This window comes from Salmo salar, chromosome ssa04, assembly GCF_905237065.1.
Source record: "Salmo salar chromosome ssa04, Ssal_v3.1, whole genome shotgun sequence".
In the NCBI taxonomy this organism is placed as follows: Eukaryota; Metazoa; Chordata; class Actinopteri; order Salmoniformes; family Salmonidae; genus Salmo; species Salmo salar.
This window is the reverse complement of record NC_059445.1, coordinates 67867677-67890733: the sequence shown is the minus strand read 5'-3', so window position 1 is coordinate 67890733 and position 23057 is coordinate 67867677. Positions and strand designations below refer to the sequence as shown.

At 42.1% G+C, this 23057-nt stretch overlaps 1 protein-coding gene and 1 long non-coding RNA gene across 5 annotated transcripts in view; one reads left to right on the top strand and one right to left on the bottom strand.

The window, feature by feature from the left end:
- Positions 1–6416: 6416 nt before the first annotated feature.
- LOC106603717 (uncharacterized) lies at positions 6417–22632 on the bottom strand. The gene is made up of 4 exons (XR_001328476.2): positions 22185–22632; positions 19893–20010; positions 7859–7999; positions 6417–7653 (listed from the first exon to the last, which is right to left on the bottom strand). It is a non-coding gene; the product is annotated as an uncharacterized lncRNA (long non-coding RNA).
- LOC106603716 (cullin-5) overlaps positions 21922–23057 on the top strand; it is a 29342-nt gene continuing 28206 nt past the window's right edge. For 2 of the 4 annotated variants that reach the window (XM_014197739.2, XM_014197737.2), the window contains exon 1: positions 21922–22010. In XM_014197739.2, coding sequence (XP_014053214.1) covers positions 21987–22010 — 24 coding nt within the window. In that variant the 5' untranslated portion in view covers positions 21922–21986. Of the gene's footprint in view, positions 22130–23057 lie in introns of all 4 variants that reach the window. The other 2 variants (XM_045717274.1, XM_014197738.1) reach the window with 2 other exon arrangements.

Genomic DNA, 23057 nt, shown 5'->3' with positions numbered 1-23057 from the left:
TGTGATTTACAGGCTCCGCGATCTGTTATTTCTGTACGTCCAACGTTTTACAGTGCATCGTCTTATAGGGCTAGGCTATCGATCTGTTTCTTGTATTGTATCAAGACAGACCTGTCAACTTGTCTAACATGATGCAGGTTTCTTGTATTGTCTCAAGACAGACCTGGCAACTAGTCTAACATGATGCAGGTTCTCTCTCTAATTATAGCCTATCATTAATTCTGATTTGGTCTCTAGGATAACTGTCTCCATACATTGGAAATATTAGTTGTACATGGTTGTTTGACAACCATAATAACCAAGACTAAGAATCAAGATGTTAATTAAATAATGTGTGTAGCCATAATGCAGCAATTGGTTTGCACTTTGCAGCATTGCCCTTTCAATGCTATCTGTTCGTCTGAATACGGGACATTACATTGACAAACTGACAGTCACTGAGGGATATAGCACAATAATGACAACATCCACATAGAAAATACATAACCAGAAATACAAGAGAATAACTAACTTTATTATCGTCAATGGGCTATTTAACCCTTGTGTAGTCTTAACATTCTGTATACTCCCTTTGTCCTAAGGGTAAAAAATTGCCCGCCTTCACTAAACCCCCAAAATAAAGCAGCTTAATTGAATTTTAAACCCCCAATCTATTTTGTGTTTAGAAACAATCGGTCATTCATCATACACTTTGTGAATATCTGGGTTTTCCCTCTTCACAATGCAGAAAGACTGCATTTAATCAGTGGGCACCAATCGTTTTTATTACAACACACCTATCATAATTGTTTTCTTTACTAAAAGAGGTTTATTGTTATTTTTATTATTGCTAAAGGTACTAGGTGTAAACATAATTTTTTTTAGCAAGAGATAGCACTTGTATAGCCTAAAAGTAGCATACATGTGCAGAAAGTAGTTTTGAATGCATTTTATTGAAGAGAAACAATAACAGTCTTGAACTTTCTTGGCAACATAGTGATATATTATTATATACTGTATAATGAGGAATTCAACTACAAAATACTAGTCTTCTCCCATTTTTGAACCATTGCCCACACCCACAAGGTGTATAAACAACATCAATAAATAACAATAAAATAAGATAGATACAAAACTAAAATATGAAGAACATAAATCAATCAACTCTAATCAGCACATGTAGGACAGTATGCAAGTGTGTGTGCATGGACTTTGCAGATGTATTTGTCACATGTGCAGCACATAGTATTTGTTTTACAGTCCTTTGGGGGGCAGAATTGGAATCTCCTCCTCTTGCCTGCCCCAGCTACAGCCTCAGGTGGATCAGAACAAGATTTCACAAGCAATGCAAAGGCTGCTGTGCGGGGGAGGCGCTCCCTTCTTTGAATGTGTGGGGTTACAAGTCCCATTCCCAGCTGCTCCAGGAACACCCTCCTCTTGTTCCGCTTATCAGGCATCCAGGTAGGGTTGATCTTGTTCTGTATCATGAAGGCATTGTATAAGGACACATCAATGATGTTATGGAAGATGACCAGGGGCCAGCGGGCAGTCATCCTCCTTCAGCTGTAAGTTCCAATCACCTTGTCCAGATTGTCCACACCTCCTTTGTTGTGGTTGTAGTCCAGGATGATGGCTGGCTTCCTGTCCTCACGATCACTGATCTCAGCCGTTTTGTGCAGTGTGCTCAGGAGGACCATATTCTTGTTCCTCTTTGGGAGGTTTGAAACTAGAGTGGTGGTGGAGGTGAAGGCAAACTTTGATGAGAAGGCTTCTCTCCCCCTTGTTGCGAGGAGTGCAGGGGGGAGCTCAGGCTTGTTCTTTCTAACTGTGCCAACCATGGTGATCTTCCTCTACAGGAGCTGCTGGCTGAGTTCAATCAGTAGCACACATAGTCTCAATTTCTCATTGTGTGTGTGTGTGTGTGTGTGTCTTTGTGGTTTTTGTGGTGTGTAAATGATTTTATAACTGCCAGGTCAAAAATGACCCTAAGACAGTCTTTGTACCCTGATGGTGTACAGCTTTCATGGAAATATGAACAAAGGCGATGTTTCACTTTTTCAAATTTTGACCCTTAAGACAACACAAAGGTTAAAACACTTCTGCAAAGGCATATTTTTTGACAAACCACTTTCAGCAAATGTACACCTAAATACCAATGTAGGAAAGATACACAAGCGATGGTCTCCAATGGACATATATATTTAATTTCATCCGACAAAATGACATACGTTACATTAACAAAAGTAAGAAGACAACTGCTCGTCGAACATATCATTCCAAAGTCATGGGCATTAATACAGAGTTGGTCCCCCCTTTGCTGCTATAACAGCCTCCACTCTTCTGGGAAGGCTTCCCACTAGATGTTGGAACATTGCTGCAGGGACTTGCTTCCATTCAGCCACGAGCATTAGTGAGGTTTGGCACTGATGTTAGGCGATTAGGCCTGGCACGCAATCGGCGTTTCAATTTATCCCAAAGGTGTCACACCCTGATCTGTTTCACCTGTCCTTGTGCTTGTCTCCACCCCCCTCCAGGTGTCACCCATTTTCCCCATTATCCCCTGGGTACTTATACCGGTGTTCTCTGTTTGTTTGTCTGTTGCCAGTTTGTTTTGTTTCGTCAAGCCTACCAGTGTTTTTCCCTCTGTTCCTGTCTAATGATTCTTCATGTTTTGACCTTTTTCTGCCCTCCCTGACCCTGAGCCTGCCTGACGTCCTGTACCGTTGCCCCACTACTCTGGATTACCGACCTCTGCCTGACCTGACCCTGAGCCTGCCTGCCATCCTGTACCTTTGCCCCACTACTCTGGATTATCGACCCCTGCCTGCCTTGACCTGTCATTTGCCCGCCCCTGTTGTTGTAATAAACATTGTTACTTCAACACAGCCTGCATTTGGGTCTTACCTGAAACGTAATAGTACGAACTGGCCACAGACAAACAGAGAACACAGATATAAGAACCCAGGGGAAAATGGGTGACACCTGGAGGGGGGTGGAGACAAGCACAAGGACAGGTGAAACAGATCAGGGTGTGACAAAATATGTTTGATGGGGTTGAGGTCAGGGCTCTGTACAGGCCAGTCAAGTTCTTCCACGCCGATCTCAACAAACCACTTCTGTATGGACCTCGCTTAGTGCATGGGGGCATTGTCATGCTGAAATAGGAAAAGGCCTTCCCCAAACTGTTACCATAAAGTTGTAACCACAGAATCGTATAGAATGTCATTGTATGCTGTAGAGTTAAGATTTTAATTCACTGGAACTAAGGGGCCTATCCCAAACCATGAAAAACAGCCCAAGACCATTATTCCTCCTCCACCAAATTTACAGTTGGCACTATGCATTGGAGCAAGTAGCATTCTCCTGGCATCTGCCAAACCCAAATCATCCGTTGGAATGTCAGATGGTGAAGTGTGATTCATCACTCCTGAGAACACGTTTCCACTGCTCCAGAGTCCAATGGCGGAAAGCTTTACGCCACTCCAGCAGACGCTTGGCATTGAGCATGGTGATCTTAGGCATTCGTGTGGCTGCTCGGCCATGGAAACCCATTTCATGAAGCTCCCGACAAACAGTTCTTGTGCTGACGTTGCTTCCAGAGGCAGTTTGGAACTCGGTAGTGAGTGTTGCAACCGAGAACAGACAATTTTTACGCACTACACGCTTCAGCACTCGACAGTCCCGTTCAGTGAGATTGTGTGGCCTACCCCTTTGTGGCTGAGCCGTTATTGCTCCTAGACTTTCCACTTCCCAATAACAGCACTTACAGTTGACCGGTGCAGCTCTAGCAAGGCAGAAATTTGACGAACTGACTTGTTGGAAAGGTGGCGTCCTATGACGGTCCCACGTTGAATGTCACTGAGCTCTTCTGTAAGGCCATTCCACTGCCAATCTTTGTCTATGGAGATCGCATGGCTGTGTGCTCGATGTTATACGCCTGTCAGCAAAAGGTGTGGCTGAAATGGCCGAATCCACTAATTTGAAGGGGTGTCCACATACCTTTGCATATACAGTGCATTTGGAAAGTATTCAGACCCCTTGAATTTTTCCACATTTTGTTACTTTACAGCCTTATTCTAAAGTGGATAAAAAAGTATTATCATCAATCTACACACAATACCCAATAATGATAAAGCAAAAACAGGTTTTTAGAAAAGTCTGCAAATGTATTGAAAATAAAAAACAGAAATACCTTATTTACTTAAGTATTCAGACCCTTTGCTATGAGACTCGAAATTGACCTCAGGTGCATCCTGTTGCATCATTCTTAAATGGAAGAAGTTTGGAACCACCAAGACTCTTCCTAGAGCTGGTCGCCCAGCCAAACTAAGCAATCAGGGGAGAAGAGTCTCGGTCAGGCAGGTGACCAAGAACCCGATGGTAACTCTGGCAGAGCTCCAGAGTTCATCTGTGGAGATGGGAGAACCTTCCAGGAGGACAACCATCTCTGCAGCACTCCACCAATCAGGCCTTTATGCTAGAGTGGTCAGACGGAAGCCACTCTTCAGTAAAAGGCACATGACAGCCCGCTTGGAGTTTGGCAAAAAGCACCTAAAGGATGGTCTGATGAAACAAATATTGAACTCTTTGGCCTGAATGCCAAGCGTCATGTCTGGAGGAAACCTGGCATCATCCCTACACTGAAGCATGGTGGTGGCAGCATCATGCTGTAGGGATGTTTTTCATCGGCAGGGACTGGGAGACTAGTCAGGATCGAGGGAAAGATGACCGGATTTCAGAGAAATCCTTGATGAAAACCTGCTCCAGAGCGCTCAGTACCTCAGACTGGGGCGAAGGTTCCCCTTCCAAAAGGACAACGACCCTAAGCACACATTCAAGACAACGCAGGAGTGGCTTTGGGACAAGTCTCTGAATGTCCTTGAGTGGCCCAGCCAGAGCCATCTCTGGAGAGACATGAAAATAGCTGTGCATCAACACTTCCCATCCAACCTGACAGAGCTTGAGAGGATCTACAGAGAAGAATGGGAGAAACTCCCCAAATGTTGTATTTATTTTATTTAACCCTTATTTTACCAGGTAAGTTGACTGAGAACACATTCTCATTTACAGCAACAACCTAGGGAATAGTTACAGGGGAAAGGAAGGAGGATGAATGAGCCAATTGTAAACTGGGGATGATTAGGTGGCCATGATGGTATGAAGGACAGCTTGGGAATTTAGCCAGGACACCGGGTTATCACCCCTACTCTTACGATAAGTGCCATGGGATCTTTAGTGACCACAGAGAGTCAGGAGACCTGTTTAACGTCCCATCCAAAAGATGACACCCTACACAGGGCAATGTCCCCAATCACTGCCCTGGGGCATTGGGATATTTTTTTTAGACCAGAGAAAAGGGTGCCTCCTACTGGCCCTCTAACACCACTTCCAGCAGCATATGGTCTCCCATCCAGGGACTGACCAGGACCAACCCTGCTTAGCTTCAGATGCAAGCCAGCAGTGGGATGCAGGGTGGTATGCTGCCGATCACTACGAGCAGCACAATGTACAGGCCTGAGAACTGTGTAGAGTGGGATAAGTGGCTGCCTATAGTTGCTCTGCATCATTCATTTAGAGCATTTCAAGTCACACATTTGCGAGAAGGTGCTAGTTCAACATACACTATGGAAGTTTAATTGCTAAGGATTTACCTCAAAGTTTGTATTGAGTGTTGGCTGTATGTGATATAAGGATTACATTATATAATGTTGATCAATGTCTTATCTAATTAAAACATCTAATTAAAACATAAAGCCTCTCATTACAACGACAGAATCCTCCTTTTCTTTCCAGGAGGTCATTGCTGGATAATATTTTTGTCAATTTATGGTATCCCCTCTGGCTCAGAAGCACCCCACAAGAAAATAGTATATTTATCTCACAGCAAAGTGGAAGACGAAGATGCCACAGAATAGGCCGGCCATGAGCAGGAAGAGATTGACCGCCGTGGCGCAGGTCATCTTGACCACCAGGGGCATGAAACTGTACAGGGCATATATGCAGAGGGCGTAGGCCGCAAACAGTATGATTGTGGAGGGAGACACCAGGGTTTCTGTTCAATTAGGCACCAAACGGAAGAAAATGGTCAGAAACAATGTGAAATGAGGAGGGACTGTCTGGACTAAAGAAAAGCTTATTTTGGTTTCACGTTTCAAAACGTTTTTACAATATACCCTAGTGAACAAGGCCCAGAGCCCAGTCTCTAAGAAGGGAATTCTACTGGACTACAAGGGGAAGTTTTCAAACAAAGCGCTATCTGTAAAACTATTGCACAGAGCATGTGACTAGGGCAGTGGTCACCAACCTTTTCTGAGTCAAGATCACTTTCTGAGTGATGCAAAATGCAAGGCAAGATTTCTTTAAACATGACAGTAACAGTCAAAAGTTTGGACACACCAACTCATTCCAGGGTTTTTCTTTATTTTTACTATTTGCTACATTACAGAATAATAGTAAAGGCATCAAAACAATGAAATAACATATATGGAATCATGTAGTAACCAAAAAAACAGAAAGATCCAGGAGAGCACCATCAGCACTGGGATCGCAAAGCAGTCAAGCAGATGCAACCAGAACCAGTGTTTTTCGGGTGTAAAATGCTGATTCCATACAAGGCAACTGAAAGACAATTGACTATTCATTTGTTGCACATCTGGAACAAATGTATCACCTAGGTCCTAGAAACATTCATTACTGAGCCATCCTTCACCCAAAATACACAGTATGCACCGGTTTGAGTCATTTCTTACATGAATTAAATTGGTTCGCCTTCACCACTGCTTAGTTTGCCTCCACGTCCATCAGTCCCATAAGTAAATACCACCCCCATATTGTTTTTAAAATCTGTAACATATTCCCATCACATGTTGAAACAGCATAGTGAGAATCCAGTGTGAGACTAAAACTAAATATTTTATGAGTTAGCAGCAGCGTTGTTTTAGTCAAAACGGTCTGAAAAGTGAAATGACTACCTGTACTACAAGGAATCAAGGGAGGATGCATTTCTAAATGATTCCAACAGGGCCCCTGCAATTAATGAGGGAGGTCGATTAAGGTGAACAGCGGTCCACCGGCACTATGGCGCATGAAGTGAACTGGCAAAAGAAGTGAGGGAGGAGCGCCCTTCTCAAATCAAACAGTATTCTGCGCCGCTGGGCATATTGTCATCAAGGTAGCATGATGCATCGTTCAAAAACATACAACATCCCTTTGCTATAAAATATATGTTAGAATTTTCAAACTAGTTTTCATTGCGAAGGCAGATGAAGCATTTTTATCAAAAGCAGAATCCTACTCATTACTCCACTTTTGTTTTGACCTGACTTTGCTGTCGGCCAAAACGGGTCACCTGGCTCAAACCTGGGAGGCAGCCTCAATGAGGAAGGTGATGGATTCTCACTAATATTAGCATTTTCTGACCAAAAATGAATGTAAATCAATATGGGATGTTTAGCATTTGCCTGCTAGCATGGTTAGCATTAGCATGTTTAGCATTGGGGGCGGCAGCCTCTGACCTTCCCTGAGGCTGAGCTATGCGGTGTAGGTGAACAGCAGCAGGATGTAGTTGAGGAAGCTCTTGAGAATGGGCATCTCCAAGTCTTTCTGGTTCAAGGTTCTGGCAGCTGACCACCGTGCCGCGAATCAGCATGGACAGAGCTGGCCCATGGCGATGGTCTCCAGCCATGTTAACATCAATCAACAAATCACTTTAGTGTATGTAGAATAATATATATACACAGCATATTTTTGTTAGACATATCTATTTAACTGAAATATTTTTGTACGCACACACTCTCACACACACTGTTGTGTCTGTGTTGTCTGTTGTGTCTGTGTGTTATCTGTTGTGTCTGTACGTTGTTTGTCTTGTTGTGCTTACCATGTGAAGACGTCTTTCAGCTTCTAGCTACACAGCCCAGCAAAGGCCGTCCTACAGCTCCCTCCACGTCCACAGTACCAGTCAAAGCTCTCTGCAGCTCAGACCTCTCCATGTCCTTCTGAGGTAGCCCTGAGAAACAAACTAGGACAGAGAGAGGGAGAGAGAGGAAGAGGGGTGAGAAAGACAGATTAGGGAATGAGAGCGAGCGATGGAAGAGAGAAATGGAGGGAGAGATGAAAAAGAGAGGGGAGCAAGAGAGAAAGAACAGAAAGAGGAGACAAGAATTAACATGTTCATAATTACTACTGAACACATTAACAATGTGTTTTATTAAGAATGTCTGCATCAAAGACACACACAAGGGATGTGCAGTAATGGTTAGTGCTAACTGGGATCTTCATACCCCTAAACCCGTGGTCGGCAACCCAAAATGTTGAAAGAGCCATATTGGACCAAAAAAACAAAAAACAAATCTGTCTGGAGCCGCAAAAAATTAAAAGCCTTATATAAGCCTTATAATGAAGGCAACACATGCTGTAAGTGTCTATATTAGCTATATTAGCCTACTATCAAAATGATAAGTAGGCTACAAATACATAATGAGCATTCATGATTAAACGTTTATTTTACCTGCAGCGCATCCTGGAGAGAATGACGCACCACGTGACTACTCTGCTGTACGATGGTGCTTTAAGTTTAACTTCCATTATAATATTAATGTATTATGTTTCGTTGCATTGATGAAATTATAGAAATACAATACAGAAATCTGATTTTTGATGTCATTTTTATTTTAGGATTCGAAAAAACAACAACAAACTGTGCAACGTGCACAATAGGCCTCCTGTATTTTCAGACCTCCCCATGGAAATAAAATGCAGTCCTTTTCAACCCTCAATAATACGATACAATCCTCTTCTCTTTTCCCCCTTATCTGGGCAACAGACAGAGTGCAATAAAACAGCAGCCTTTTGAAAAGGTAAAGTATATAAAATTAAAATAATACAGTTTAAGTTCGATTTCTGTGCATTATCCTCTTCTCTTTAGTTTTCTGCAAATGTGCAAGGGTAAAATGCAGCAGCACCCTCTTCTCTTTTGACACGCACAATACAATGCAGCCATCCTCGGACCTGAGCAACAAAACACAATAATATCCCTATGTGTCATTCCAAATATATACTGACAAAAATCTGAAATCACTTTATAAAAACAGCCACTTTGTTACTAAATATGTGCCTATGACAGGATTGTGTTCTTACCCGTTTAATGTGACTTCTGTTTTCGGACATCACTGGACAGCTTCTCAACATCGGGCATGTAACTTTAATCTTCACGCAGGACTACAAGCTCTCGTCTGTGAGGCAGGTGCGGTATTTGGATTTTATGTAGTTCATGTTTGAGAATATCTGCTCGCACAGGTATGTTGATCCAAAGATGGATAATACTCCAAATGCATATTTCTTCATGTTCCTATAACTGTCAGGAAGAATGGAAATGTCTTTCCACGTTACTCTTTTTGTTATTTGACAACTTCTCATTACAAAGCAAACATGCAGGCAATCCTTCCGCATTGGCAATGTAAGCTAATGATTCGGTCCAAGAACTGTGGAATCCTCTGTTCTCCTCAGCTATCTTTCTCTTTTTCCCTTTGGGATCCATGGCCCATGACATACCCGCCGGTTTGTTTGCAACAGCCACCTGACTGGCACTATGCCGAGCTGAAAGAAACATGTGTCGCAGGCTATGACGTAAATCTTCGATGACAGAAATGTTGAAATTAAATATTTATTATACACATTTTTACAGCATTGGATAATAAATTATATTAAAACAAAAAATATATTCACACCATCTTTTTCCATTTTCATATTTTTGAAAAAGCTCCAGGGAGCCACTAGGGCGGCGCTAAAGAGCCGCGAGTTGCCGACCCCCGCCCTAAACCCTAACCCTTCCCTAACCATTTTAAATTTAAACTTCAATGGGGTGACGTCAGAGTCGGACATCCCAATGATACTTAATAGCAAGGGCCATGCAGTAATCTCCCCTGGAATGTATGCCTCATTATATGGTACTCAACTAGGCCCCCTGCAGTCAAAGGAAAGTAACACTGCTAATTCTCTTTTAATGTGTCAATCTTTTTCAGAACAGATTAGTACTTTTGGAAAGTAGATTACGCACTTCCATAGCCTACTGCTCTATTCTCAGACCCAATGTTTCTAATCATGGAAGATTCCCTTTTGAGAAATACCAGCAATACCATCGCTCTCAATGCCATCCCATCTGCTTCTCCTGGACTATCCATCATCCCTTCAAATTCCTAACTGTCACAGTTTATTGATCTATATTTGTTATTGTTTGTTTGTACTTTTATACACAATTCATCTTTTAGCTGCCATGTATACAAAATAAAACTAAAATACATTTTCATACAGTAGCCCCTGGTGGTGTGACAAAGTGAGTGGGTCTCTCTCTTGTTTCCATAGGCCAAATCAGGTTATTGAAATCTGATGTGAATGCAGAAATACATTATTTTATAAATGGGAAACATATAGATTTAGATTTGTTCATGGCAACAACACTAATGCCATTGTGCATAGTGTGCAATTTATCCTTTGCAGAGGAAAAACACAATTCAATTCAAAATTAAAATCAGCAAACTAACACCATTTTGCAACATGGTCACAGAGCATTTCATATTATCCTGTATGTAAATCTGAGACCCTCTTTAGTATGATATGTTTCGTATGGTATGTATTAAGTTGTGGATGTCCATCTTTAATTTTGTGTGATATGTTACGAATAACAATTTGTATATGTTACGAATTGCAATTCCTACAATATGTTACGAATTTGCAAAATGTATAATATGTTACAATCCCAGTTTGGTGTGGCAAACATTAGCCCGGTGGCTAATCCTAGGGGTTAGCTAGCACTAGGGGTTAGGGTTAAAGTTAGGTTTAGGGGAAGGGTTAGCTAATATAGTAAGTCTTTGCTAATTAGCTAAAATTGTCCATGAGAAGATTTGAACACAGAACCTTCAGGTTACTAGATGTTCACGTTATAGGCTACCCATCCACCTCGACCAACCACCCACCCTACTTTTGTTTTGTTTAAGTAAATCAAATCAAAAATCAAACCAAATTGTGTTTGTCACATGTGCCGAATACAACAGGTGTAGACCTTACAGTGAAATGCTTACCTTCAAGCTGCATACTGGACCCTATTCCAACTAAACTACTGAAAGAGCTGCTTTCTGTGCTTGGCCCTCCTATGTTGAACATAATAAACGGCTTTCTATCCACCGGATGTGTACCAAACTCACTAAAAGTGGCAGTAATAAAGCCTCTCTTGAAAAAGCCAAATCTTGACCCAGAAATGATAAAAAACTATCTTCCATTCCTCTCAAAAATTTTAGAAAAAGCTGTTGCGCAGCAAGTCACTGCCTTCCTGAAGACAAACAATGTACACGAAACGCTTCAGTCTGGTTTTAGACCCCATCGTAGCACTGAGACTGCACTTGTGAAGGTGGTAAATGACGTCAGACCGAGGTTCTGCGTCTGTCCTTGTGCTCCTAGATCTTAGTGCTGCTTTTGATACCATCGATCACCACATTCTTTTGGAGAGATTGGAAACCCAAATTGGTCTACATGGACAAGTTCTGGCCTGGTTTAGGTCTTATCTGTCGGAAAGATATCAGTTTGTCTCTGTGAATGGTTTGTCCTCTGACAAATCAACTGTAAATTTCGGTGTTCCTCAAGGTTCCGTTTTAGGACCACTATTGTTTTCACTATATATTTTACCTCTTGGGGATGTCATTCGAAAATATAATGTTAAATTTCACTGCTATGCGGATGACACACAGCTGTACATTTCAATGAAACATGGTGAAGCCCCAAAATTGCCCTCGCTAGAAGCCTGTGTCTCAGACATAAGGAAGTGGATGGCTGCAAACTTTCTACTCTTAAACTCGGACAAAACAGAGATGCTTGTTCTAGGTCCCAAGAAACAAAGAGATCTTCTGTTGAATCTGACAATTAATCTGGATGGTTGTACAGTCGTCTCAAATAAAACTGTGAAGGACCTCGGCGTTACTCTGGACCCTGATCTCTCTTTTGAAGAACATATCAAGACTGTTTCAAGGACAGCTTTTTTCCATCTACGTAACATTGCAAAAATCAGAAACTTTCTGTCCAAAAATGACGCAGAAAAATGTATCCATGCCTTTGTTACTTCTAGGTTGGACTACTGCAATGCTCTACTTTCCGGCTACCCGGATAAAGCACTAAATAAACTTCAGTTAGTGCTAAATACGGCTGCTAGAATCCTGACTAGAACCAAAAAATTTGATCATATTACTCCAGTGCTAGCCTCCCTACACTGGCTTCCTGTTAAGGCAAGGGCTGATTTCAAGGTTTTACTGCTAACCTACAAAGCATTACATGGGCTTGCTCCTACCTATCTTTCCGATTTGGTCCTGCCGTACATACCTACACGTACGCTATGGTCACAAGACGCGGGCCTCCTAATTGTTCCTAGAATTTCTAAGCAAACAGCTGGAGGCAGGGCTTTCTCCTATAGAGCTCCATTTTTATGGAATAGTCTGCCTACCCATGTGAAAGACGCAGACTCAGTCTCAACCTTTAAGTCTTTACTGAAGACATATCTCTTCAGTAGGTCCTATGATTAAGTGTAGTCTGGCCCAGGGGTGTGAAGGTGAACGGAAAGGCTGGAGCAACGAACCGCCCTTGCTGTCTCTGCCTGGCCGGTTTCCCCTCTTTCCACTGGGATTCTCTGCATCTACCCCTATTACGGGGGCTGAGTCACTGGCTTACTGGTGTTCTTCCATGCCGTTCCTGGGAGGGGTGCGTCACTTGAGTGGGTTGAGTCACTGACGTGGTCTTCCTGTCTGGGTTGGCGCCCCCCCTTGGGCTGTGCCGTGGCGGAGATCTTTGTGGGCTATACTCGGCCTTGTCGAGTGGTATCATACCATTCCATTCACATGTGTTTGATACCATTCACTCCATTCCAGTCATTACACTCCATTCCAGACATTATTATGAGCTGTCATCCCCTCAGCAGCCTCCACTAGAGCAAGTTAACCCAACTGTATCAACGAATAGGTCATGCGTCCACTAGTAGTTAGTGGGTACTGCCTGGCCAGTGGTCTAGCTAGCTACATTTCAGTAATTATCTATCCTCCTAAATGCGGTGGTCGGTGGATAAACTAAGTAGAAAATGAACTAGTCGCAAGTTATTGTTGCCCGTGGTGTAATCCTGTCTAATCCACTGGCTCCTGAAGCCTATATCCCCATGAGCTCCCGAGTTGGGTAATATAGCTTGTGTACCCATGAGCTCCCAAGTCTCGAACGCTGTGTCTTTTGGCATCCACCATTAGCTAGCTAGCTAGTTGACTACTGCATGGCCAGTGTGAGCCAGCATGCCAGCTAGCTAGCTACATTTCAGTCCTTTTAAATGTGTTGAAACATACAGTATTTGGCTGGCAACTAACTAGTAGCCAGTTGTTGTTGCCCACGGTGGAATCATATCTAACATACTGGCTCCTGAAACCTATGTCCCCCGAGTAGAGTCGCAAATTAGCATTTCGCTAGATAGCTGAGCTGGTCTCCTCCCTGGCGAACGATGAACTGAAAACTCGAAAGAGTAATGATTCTACAAGCTTTTCGTTTATATGTCGTTCACCATAAGTGGCTTATTGGAGCTGTCATTTGTGACAGACTTGTAAAAGTGTGCTTTAAACAATGTACAGTGGCAAGAAAAAGTATGTGAACCCTTTGGAATTACCTGGATTTCTGTATGAATTGGTAATTAAATCTGATCTGATCATCTAAGTCACAACAACAGACAAACACAGTCTGCTTAAACTAATAACACACAATTATACGTTTTCATGTCTTTATTGAACACACCGTGTAAACACTCACAGTGTAGGGTGGAAAAAGTATGTGAACCCTTGGATTTAATAACTGGTTAACCCTCCTTTCGCAGCAATAACCTCAACCAAATGTTTTCGGTAGTTGCGGATCAGACCTGCACAATGGTCAGGAGGAATTTTGGACCATTCCTCTTGACAAAACTTTCATTTCAGCAATATTCTTGGGATGTCTGGTGTGAACCACTCTCTTGAGGTCATGCCACAGCATCTCAATTAGGTTGAGTTCAGGACTCTGACTAGGCCACTCCAGAAGGCGTATTTTCTTCTGTTGAAGCCATTCTGTTGTTGATTTACCTCTGTGTTTTAGGTCATTGTCCTGTTGCATCACTCAACTTCTGTTGAGCTTCAATTGGCGGACAGATAGCCTTACATTCTCCTGCAAAATGTCTTGATAAACTAGGGAATTAACTTATCCATCAATGATAGCAAGCTGTCCAGGCCCTGAGGCAGCAAAGCAGCCCCAAACCATGATGCTCCATCCACCATACTTTACAGTTGGGATGAAGTTTTGATGTCAGTGTGCTGTGCCTTTTTTTCTCCACACGTAGTGATGTGTGTTCCTTCCAAACAACTCAACTTTCGTTTCATCTGTCCACAGAACATTTTGCCAGTGCGCTGAGGTACATTCAGGTGCTCTTTTGCGAACTTCAGACGTGCAGACATGTTTTTTTTTGGACAGCAGTAGCTTCATCCATGATGTCCTGTCATGAACATCATTCTTATTTAGTGTTTTACGTATCGTAGACTTGTCAACAGAGATGTTAGCAATGTTCCAGAGATTTGTGTAAGTCTTTAGCTGACACTCTAGGATTCTTTTTAACCTCATTGAGCATTCTGCGCTGTGATCTTGCAGTCATTTTTGCAGGATGGCCACTCCTAGTGAGAGTAGCAACAGTGCTGAACTTTCTCCATTTGTAGACAATTTGTCTTACCGTTGACTGATGAACATCAAGGCTTTTAGAGATACTTTTGTAACCCTTTCCAGCTTTATGCAAGTCAACAATTCTTAATCTTAGGTCTTCTGAGATCTCTTTTGTTAGAGGCATGGTTCACATCAGGCAATGCTTCTTGTGAGTAGCTTACTTACATTTTGAGAGTGTTTTTATAGGGCAGGGCAGCTCCAACCAACATCTCCAATCTTGTTTCATTGATTGGACTCCAGGTTAGCTGACTCCAATTCACGTTTGGAGGTCATATTAGCCTAGGGGTTCACATACTTTTCCCAACCTACACTGTGAATGTTTAAATTATGTATTCAATATAGAAAAGAAAAATACAATCATTTGTGTTTTATTAGTTTAATTAAGCACACTGTTTGTCTATTGTTGTGACTTAGATGAAGATCATATCAAATGTTATGACCAATTTATGGAGAAATGCAGGCAATTCAGACGAGGACTAGTTGTGGCCGTAACCGGACTAGATTGTGAACGACTCTTGATGGAATGCATTGCTTGACTTCCAAGAGGGTGATAAGCACAATATCGTTCCTAACCTGCAGCACCACAAACGATTTGGTCTCGAGTTCGAGTTTGTTGAGCTCAGGTTGTGTGTGTTTTGGTTCTACAAAGCTCTGTCCATCATTACATTCAATAAACAATTAATTGCATTCATTCTTGCACCATGGAAGAATGAATGGGGCGACAAATAGCCTAGTGGTTAGAGCGTTGGGCCAGTAAACGAAAGGTTGCTGGATTGAATCCCAGAGCTGACAAGGTACAACAAATCTGTCGTTCTGCCCCTGAACCCACTGTTCCCTGGTAGGCCGTCATTGTAAATAAGAATTTGTTCAACAAACTTGCCTGGTTAAATAAATACAAAAATGCGATCAATTATCAGTTCTAAACATATATTTTTCTTCTCTATGCTGCCTGCAGCATGATCCATTTTCCGCAGACTGGTCTCATAGACTAGACATAACATAGTAGGTCCCGTGTGGCTCAGTTGGTAGAGCATGGTGTTTGCAATGCCAGAGTTGTGGGTTCGATTCCCACAGGGGACCAGTATGGAGAAAAAAATGTATGAAATGTATGCATTCACTATGTCGCTCTGGATAAGAGTGTCTGCTAAATGACAAAAAATATAAATAGTAAATCTAGACACTCAAATTAGTATGAAAAGAGGGTGGTATGGGTGGCATGTAACTTGAACGTCTGAATCTCATCACTGGCTAATTAGCAACTACTTAGCATATTAGCTTAACCTAGTGCTAGCTAATGTTTGCCACACCAAATTGAAAATAACATATTGTACGTTTTGCAAATGCATTAGAAATGATGGGAAGTTCGGCTTTTTTTTTACTACAACTGTAACACGACTACAATCTATTGATTCAAAATGACAATCGTGTGTTGACACCATATGCTCACGGGCAAATCTAGCGAGGTATCTTTGTGCACGCCACAGCCTAAATATAGACAGACAAACTATTACATTGTCAAATGAAATAGCACGGTAGTTAATCAACCTGGATAGGTTAAGCTCTCCCCTCCATTAATTTAACGTTTTGGTTAAATCGACAGCTAAAAACATATGGCATAATTACGGTAGCAAAACGCATCAGTGCAGTGCGTAAATGTCCTGGGGACCCCAAGGTGTGCACGTTCTGTTTTTTGCCCTAGCACTACACAGCTGATTCAAATAATCAGAGCTTGATGATGAGTTGGTTATTTTAATCAGCTGTGTAGTGCTAGGGCAAAAAAACAACTAAACGTACACCTCTTGGGATCCACAGGACTGAGTTTGGGAAACACTGACTTAGAGTGTAACTGTATTATAAAAACATCATTGCCTGTAAGCTACTTGTCCGTAGTGAATGCTCCAGAAAGTTAATATTTTATCATTAAGAATTTATCATTAAAAAATGTTTATGAAATGTATGCATTCACTACTGTAAGTCGCTCTGGATAAGAGCGTCTGCTAAATGACTAAAATGTAAATGTAAGTTGAATTGCGTCACTAATTTTGCATTAGCCTATAACTATAACAACCAAATGGCAAGTGGATGTATGAGTTATTGCCACATAGGCCTATTTAACTGTGTGTGTGTATATATATATATCATACCATTTTTTTTACTTGAAAACTGAAAAACGGTCATACTTTTGAACTGAACACATTTCTCAAGGCTAAAAAAAACTGGTTTTATTTCATTCCTTCAACAAAATATGTATAAACGTTCATGCACCTTTAGGTATGATACCTTAACCCTCGTTAAGCATAGTAAAGAGCCTTACCTGCTGCGGTAGCCCGTTTTATTTTTCCTGCTTTCCCAAAAGTAAACTCCGTAACTATTTGGAATGCATCAGTGCGCGCGCCGATCAAGGACTCCAAAAGGGTGAGGCATCCAGTTTCCTCAAGCGCAGTGCATGGGGAGCACACAGATACCCGTAGATTTTTCGAGAAAATTAAATGATTTTTTAATGAAATATATTAAATAGTCTATTTCAAATGCGTCACTGCGTGCGCCGGTCAAGGACTCCAACAGGTGAGGTTCCAATTTCCTCTAGCGCAGCGCACCAGCAGATTATTTAAAAAAAAGTTATGACATTTGTATTCATGTTTACATGCAGTGCATTCGGAAAATATTCAGATCCCTTGACTTTTTCCACGTTTTGTTATGTTACAGCCTTATTCTAAAATGTATTAAATAGCTTTTTTCTCCCTCACCAATCTACACACAATACTCCATAATGACAAAGCAAAAACAGGAATTGACATTTTTGCAAATGCATAAAAAAAACGGAAATATCACATTTACATAAGTATTCAGACCCTTTACTCAGTACTTTGCTGAAGCACCTTTAGCCGTGATTACAGTCTTGAGTCTTCTTGGGTATGATGCCACAAGCTTGGCACACCTGTATTTGGGGAGTTTCTCACATTCTTCTCTGCAGATTCTTTCAAGCTCTGTCAGGTTGGATGGGGAGGTCTATCCAGAAATGTTTGATCGGGTTCAAGTCCGGGCTCTGGCTGGGCCACTCAAGGACATTCCGAGACTTGTCCTGAGGCCACTCATGCATTGTCTTGGCTGTGTGCTTAGGGTCATTGTCCTGTTGGAAGGTGAACCTTCGCCCCAGTCTGAGGTCTTGAGATCTCTGGAGCAGGTTTTCATCAAGGATCTCTCTGTACTTTGCTCTGTTCATCTTTCCTTCGATCCTGACTAGTCTCCCAGTCCCTGCTGCTGAAAAATATCCCCACAGCATGATGCTGCCACCACCATGCATCACCATAGGGATAGTGCTAGGTTTCCTCCAGATGTGACACTTGGCATTCAGGCCAAAGAGTTCAGTCTTGGTTTCATCAAACTAGATCATCTTGATTCTCATGGTCTGAGAGTCCTTAAGGTGCCTTTTGGCAAACTCCAAGCGGGCTGTCATGTGCCTTTTACTGAGGAGTGGCTTCTGTCTGGCCATTCTACCATAAAGGCCTGATTGGTGGAGTGCTGCAGAAATGGTTGTAGTTCTGGAAGGTTCTCCAATCTCCACAGAGGTACCCTAGAGCTCTGTCAGAGTGACCATCGGGTTCTTGGTCACCTCCCTGACCAAGTCCCTTCTCCCCTGATTGCTCAGTTTGGCCAGGCACCCACCTCTAGGAAGAGTCTTGGTGGTTTCAAACTTCTTCCATTTAAGAACGATGGAGGCCACTGTGTTCTTGAGGACCTTCAATGCTGCAGAAATATTTTGGTACACTTCCCCAAATCCGTATCTCGACACAATCCTGTCTCGGACCTCTACGGAAAATTCCTTCGACCTCATGGCTTAGTTTTTCTTATGACATGCACTGTCAACTGTGGGGCTTTATATAAACAGGTGTGTGCCTTTCCAAATCATGTCCAATCAATTGAATTTACCACAGAATGGCTCCAAACAAGTTGCAGAAACATCTCAAAGATGATCAATGAGCTCAATTTTGAGCCTCATAGGAAAGGGTCTGAATACTTACGTAAATAAGTTACTTCTGTTATTTATTTTTAATACATTTGCAGACTTTTCTAAAAACCTGTTTTCGCTTTGTCATTATTGGGTATTGTGTGTAGGTTGATGAGGGAAAAAAGAATAGTATGTACGTAACAAAATGTGGAAAAAGTCAAGGGGTCTGAATACTTTCCGAATGCACTGTACATTTCACTAACCACGTTTCCATCCAACCATCTCATGCAGATGAATTACCTGACATATGAAAAAAGTCACCACTGGCCTGATGGATAAATTCAATGACGGTACAATTGTATAACTCCCGACAGACAATTTGGTAGTTTGACATGGTGGAATATTTTGTGTCAGTATAATTCATTTTGGGAGAAATGGCGGCGGAAACGCCTTTATGCATCTAAAAAACATCGTAGATGCATGCTAGCAAAGACACTACACAACATTAAACAATTCATTAATTGCACTATAGCGGTGACAGGCGGTGCCCACAAACTGTTAGGGCCTACATAAAGTTGTCCCAACAGCAGAGCTTTCTTTCCAACACAATGGAGTGAATCCTAACGACCGCTAATACCTGGCTATCAGCGGAGCCTTGTCTAGCAGCGAAACAATTAATTCAGCCTCGTTTACTGCCTTTTAAAAAAAACATAGCTGATATGGCTGACTTGCTTAAACAAATGTGGTTTCTACTGACAATTGAGATGTACAAACTATGGCATAAGGGAACGATAAGCGGATAAGAGGCATTCCGTAATTTCGATTAAGACATTAATTAGTGAGCGACGACAGACGTAGTCAATATAACTATGTGTTCAGCACTTTTGAAATGTACAGCGACAGAATGCAGAACATGTATTTTTCCTTTACACCAAGTCAGAACCGTAGGATAAATAAAGGGGGCATATAAGCAGACAATGAAACCTCTTACAATATTAGATGATGACATTTCTCAAAAACCGGTCATAAGCAACATGTGCAGCACTACCGAGTCAGAACAGTAACGTTAGGTGAAATTAAGAGGTGAAAATTGCTTACTACACAACATACACTTATATACACAAGTATTACTTTCTTAGCTACAGTATACATATCTCCCTTGCACATTACATAATTTATGCAGCAGCATACAATACCTTTTTGAACTCACCTTGGCTTGTGATGTGCTCACTTAAACATGAAGGTGGCGCGGCGGTCCTGTGTGGGCTAATTTTGTCATCAAACTTTGTCATCAACGTCTGGCATTCCCTGGATTTATGGTGGAAACTCTGGGGGGGAAAAAAACACACAGCCACTCCATTGAATAGCAGGCTACTGGTTGCTTTGCAACGCTTGCAGTTTGCCACTGATTCCTTCCAAACGACTCATTGTTGAAATTGGCATATCCAACTTGTTGCGTAATCTTTATGTCCAACGAGCACTGATACATTTTATCTATAATTTCTCTTCATTATTTCTCTTCATATGACAAGGATTAAAACGGTTTTGCCAGTAGATTGTTGGCTTGATTCATGATGATGACGGCTAGCTAAGACTTTGAAAGTAAGATGTTGACATGATCAGTCCAATCAAAGCTACTGTACATATAACGTGATTTGACATTTTATCTGTGTGGCCACTGACCTTGAGCCTTCTTGAAAGGGCAGGACACAATGTCCACCCTTACTAAGGACATAAACTTGGCTATGACGTAGTGTCCCCGCGAGTGACAGAACACTGAGCCACTCACGGCGCAATGCTCCTATTTTTTGCTGGCCCCACCACCACAGAAAGCCGTGAGCTAGGCTGAAACACCTGCATTTTGGAGCTGCCTTTCTCAAGAAAACAAAAACTGGACCATGTGTGTAAACGGCTTTATTAACTCAATTATATATATTTTTAACATTGTTTGTGTAACCGATGTGAAATGGCTAGTTAGTTAGCGGTGGTGCGCGCTAATAGCGTTTCAATCGGTGACGTCACTCGCTCTGAGACTTGAAGTAGGGTTGCCCCTTGCGTTGCAAGGGCCGCGGCTTTTGTGGCGCGATGGGTAACGATGCTTCGTGGGGTGTCAGTTGTTGATGTGTGCAGAGGGTCCCTGGTTCGAGCCCAGGTTGGGGCGAAGAGAGGGACGGAACCTACATTGATGCTGTTGACCCGGATCATTGGTTGCTGCGGAAAAGGAGGAGGTCAAAGGGGGGGGTGAGTGTAACCGATGTGAAATGGCTAGTTAGTTAGCGGTGGTGCGCGCTAATAGCGTTTCAATCGGTGACGTCACTCGCTCTGAAACTTGAAGTAGGGTTGCCCCTTGCGTTGCAAGGGCCGCGGCTTTTGTGGCGCGATGGGTAACGATGCTTCGTGGGGTGTCAGTTGTTGATGCGTGCAAGGGTCCCTGGTTCGAGCCCAGGTTGGGGCGAAGAGAGGGACGGAACCTACACTGTTACATTTGCAAACTGATATGTGACACGTATTAATGCAAAAGTAACATGCAAAACAGGCAACCCCCCCCCACAAAAAAAAATATATATGTGTGTGTGATGAAGGTGATGAACCTGATGTTCCTTTCCAACAAATATCGAGGGTCTTATTCTGGTGACATGATGATCGATTCTTGCCTGCCAATTGACAAACAAATTAGTATCACACCTATCCATAATAATCTCATAATGTAGTTAGCCTACCTGCACTGTAGCTGTGAGCTGTTGGCTAGAACGCATGCGCCGAGATCAGAGTGGGCATATTTGCTATATAACGTAACAGTTTTGTGACGGTGCACCACCAAACCATCAGTAGAGTTGAAAATGCGATGGAAACCTATATTTTTCATTTGGTACATCAACATTTAACGGTAGAAGTGATTTGTATGTGCGCTACGACATCACGCACAACCTTTTAACTGCGAAACGTTTTGGAAACATCTCTGGGTGGGAAAATACGCATACTGTTTTATGTACATTTTAGAATTTTCGCATGAAAATCTGTCACAAACTGGAGGGAAACCTAGCTACTGAACACAATAGTTTATATTATTTTCCAGTGTTTCACAGTTTTTAATTGGGTGACAGTTTTTTCATAAGTAGACCTAAGCCATGGGTAGGCTATTTCAAAATTGATTTGAATTGCATATGGATTTTGTTTTGTTTAAATAATACGAAATCAGGAATATCATCATGATAAACCGTTTCTCCAGATTTGTTAAAAACCCATTGGCTACTACAACCCCGTAAATCTCGCGAGATTGTTCGAGGAACTAAATTCAGGGAACATGGCGACGTCTAATTTGCTAAAGGTAACAGGCACCGCAATTCAATACTTTTGATTACATTTAATCAGTCTTTGTTGCATAGTCAATGATATATTACTGTACATTGTTAAGCGCCTATGCCTGAAGATGGCCTTGCAATATAGGTAGGTGATATGAAGTCCTGTTTGTCTTGCAAGCATTGAAAGGACAACTACTTACTCCTCCAAGTCACTGGCGTTAATAACGTTAGCCTGGTGCTAGCTAGCTGTGCCAGGCAGTGGCTAGTACACACACGTTAGCTAACTGGTTAACTAGCCAACTGGCTAAGAAAACATGATCATTTAACTTGGCATGACTGTCGTTGACTAAGTTGCTAGCTAACCTCAACAACGATCGATTGCCTTTTTCATTTAACACACTAAGTTAGCTTGCTAACAGTAGATAGGCAGCCGGTATAACAATGACGTTAGAAGATGCCCCAGTATCTGTACTTTATGCCGCGTTCAAGACAACTGGAAACTCGGGAAAAACCAACTCCGATGGTGCAAAAGCCATTTCAAAGGTCGTCCAACTCGGAATTCCAAGTCGGAAACTCTGAAGATTACTGACGTCTTGATTTGACCTTTTTTCCCCAAGTTCCCAGTCTTCTTGAAAGCACCACAAGAGACGTCGACGATGACTACGCATATGACGTGCCTCCACTCTAATGCCCAGGAAGCTCAGATTCAAACTCCCATTAGGGATATCGGGATACCTAGTCAGTTGCACAACTGAATGTATTCAACCAAAATGTGTCATGGCCATTTAACCCAACCCCTCTGAATCAGAGAGGTGTGAGGGGCTGCCTTAATCCAGGGCTTCCCAAACTGTTTCACTCAGGCTCCTGTTCCAGCATTGGGGAACATTTAAGAAATTGTAAAACCCTGATTGTAAACTTTTAAATGATATCAAACTCAACCATTATTATTTTCCAGTGATAAAGACAAAGGATGTCTAATGGTATGGTGGAGTATGCAAAATGGGTCAACTTTGAGCACCACTAGCTCCTGAATGTTTTGTCATTCAGGTCCAGTAAGTCACTTTCTGACCACT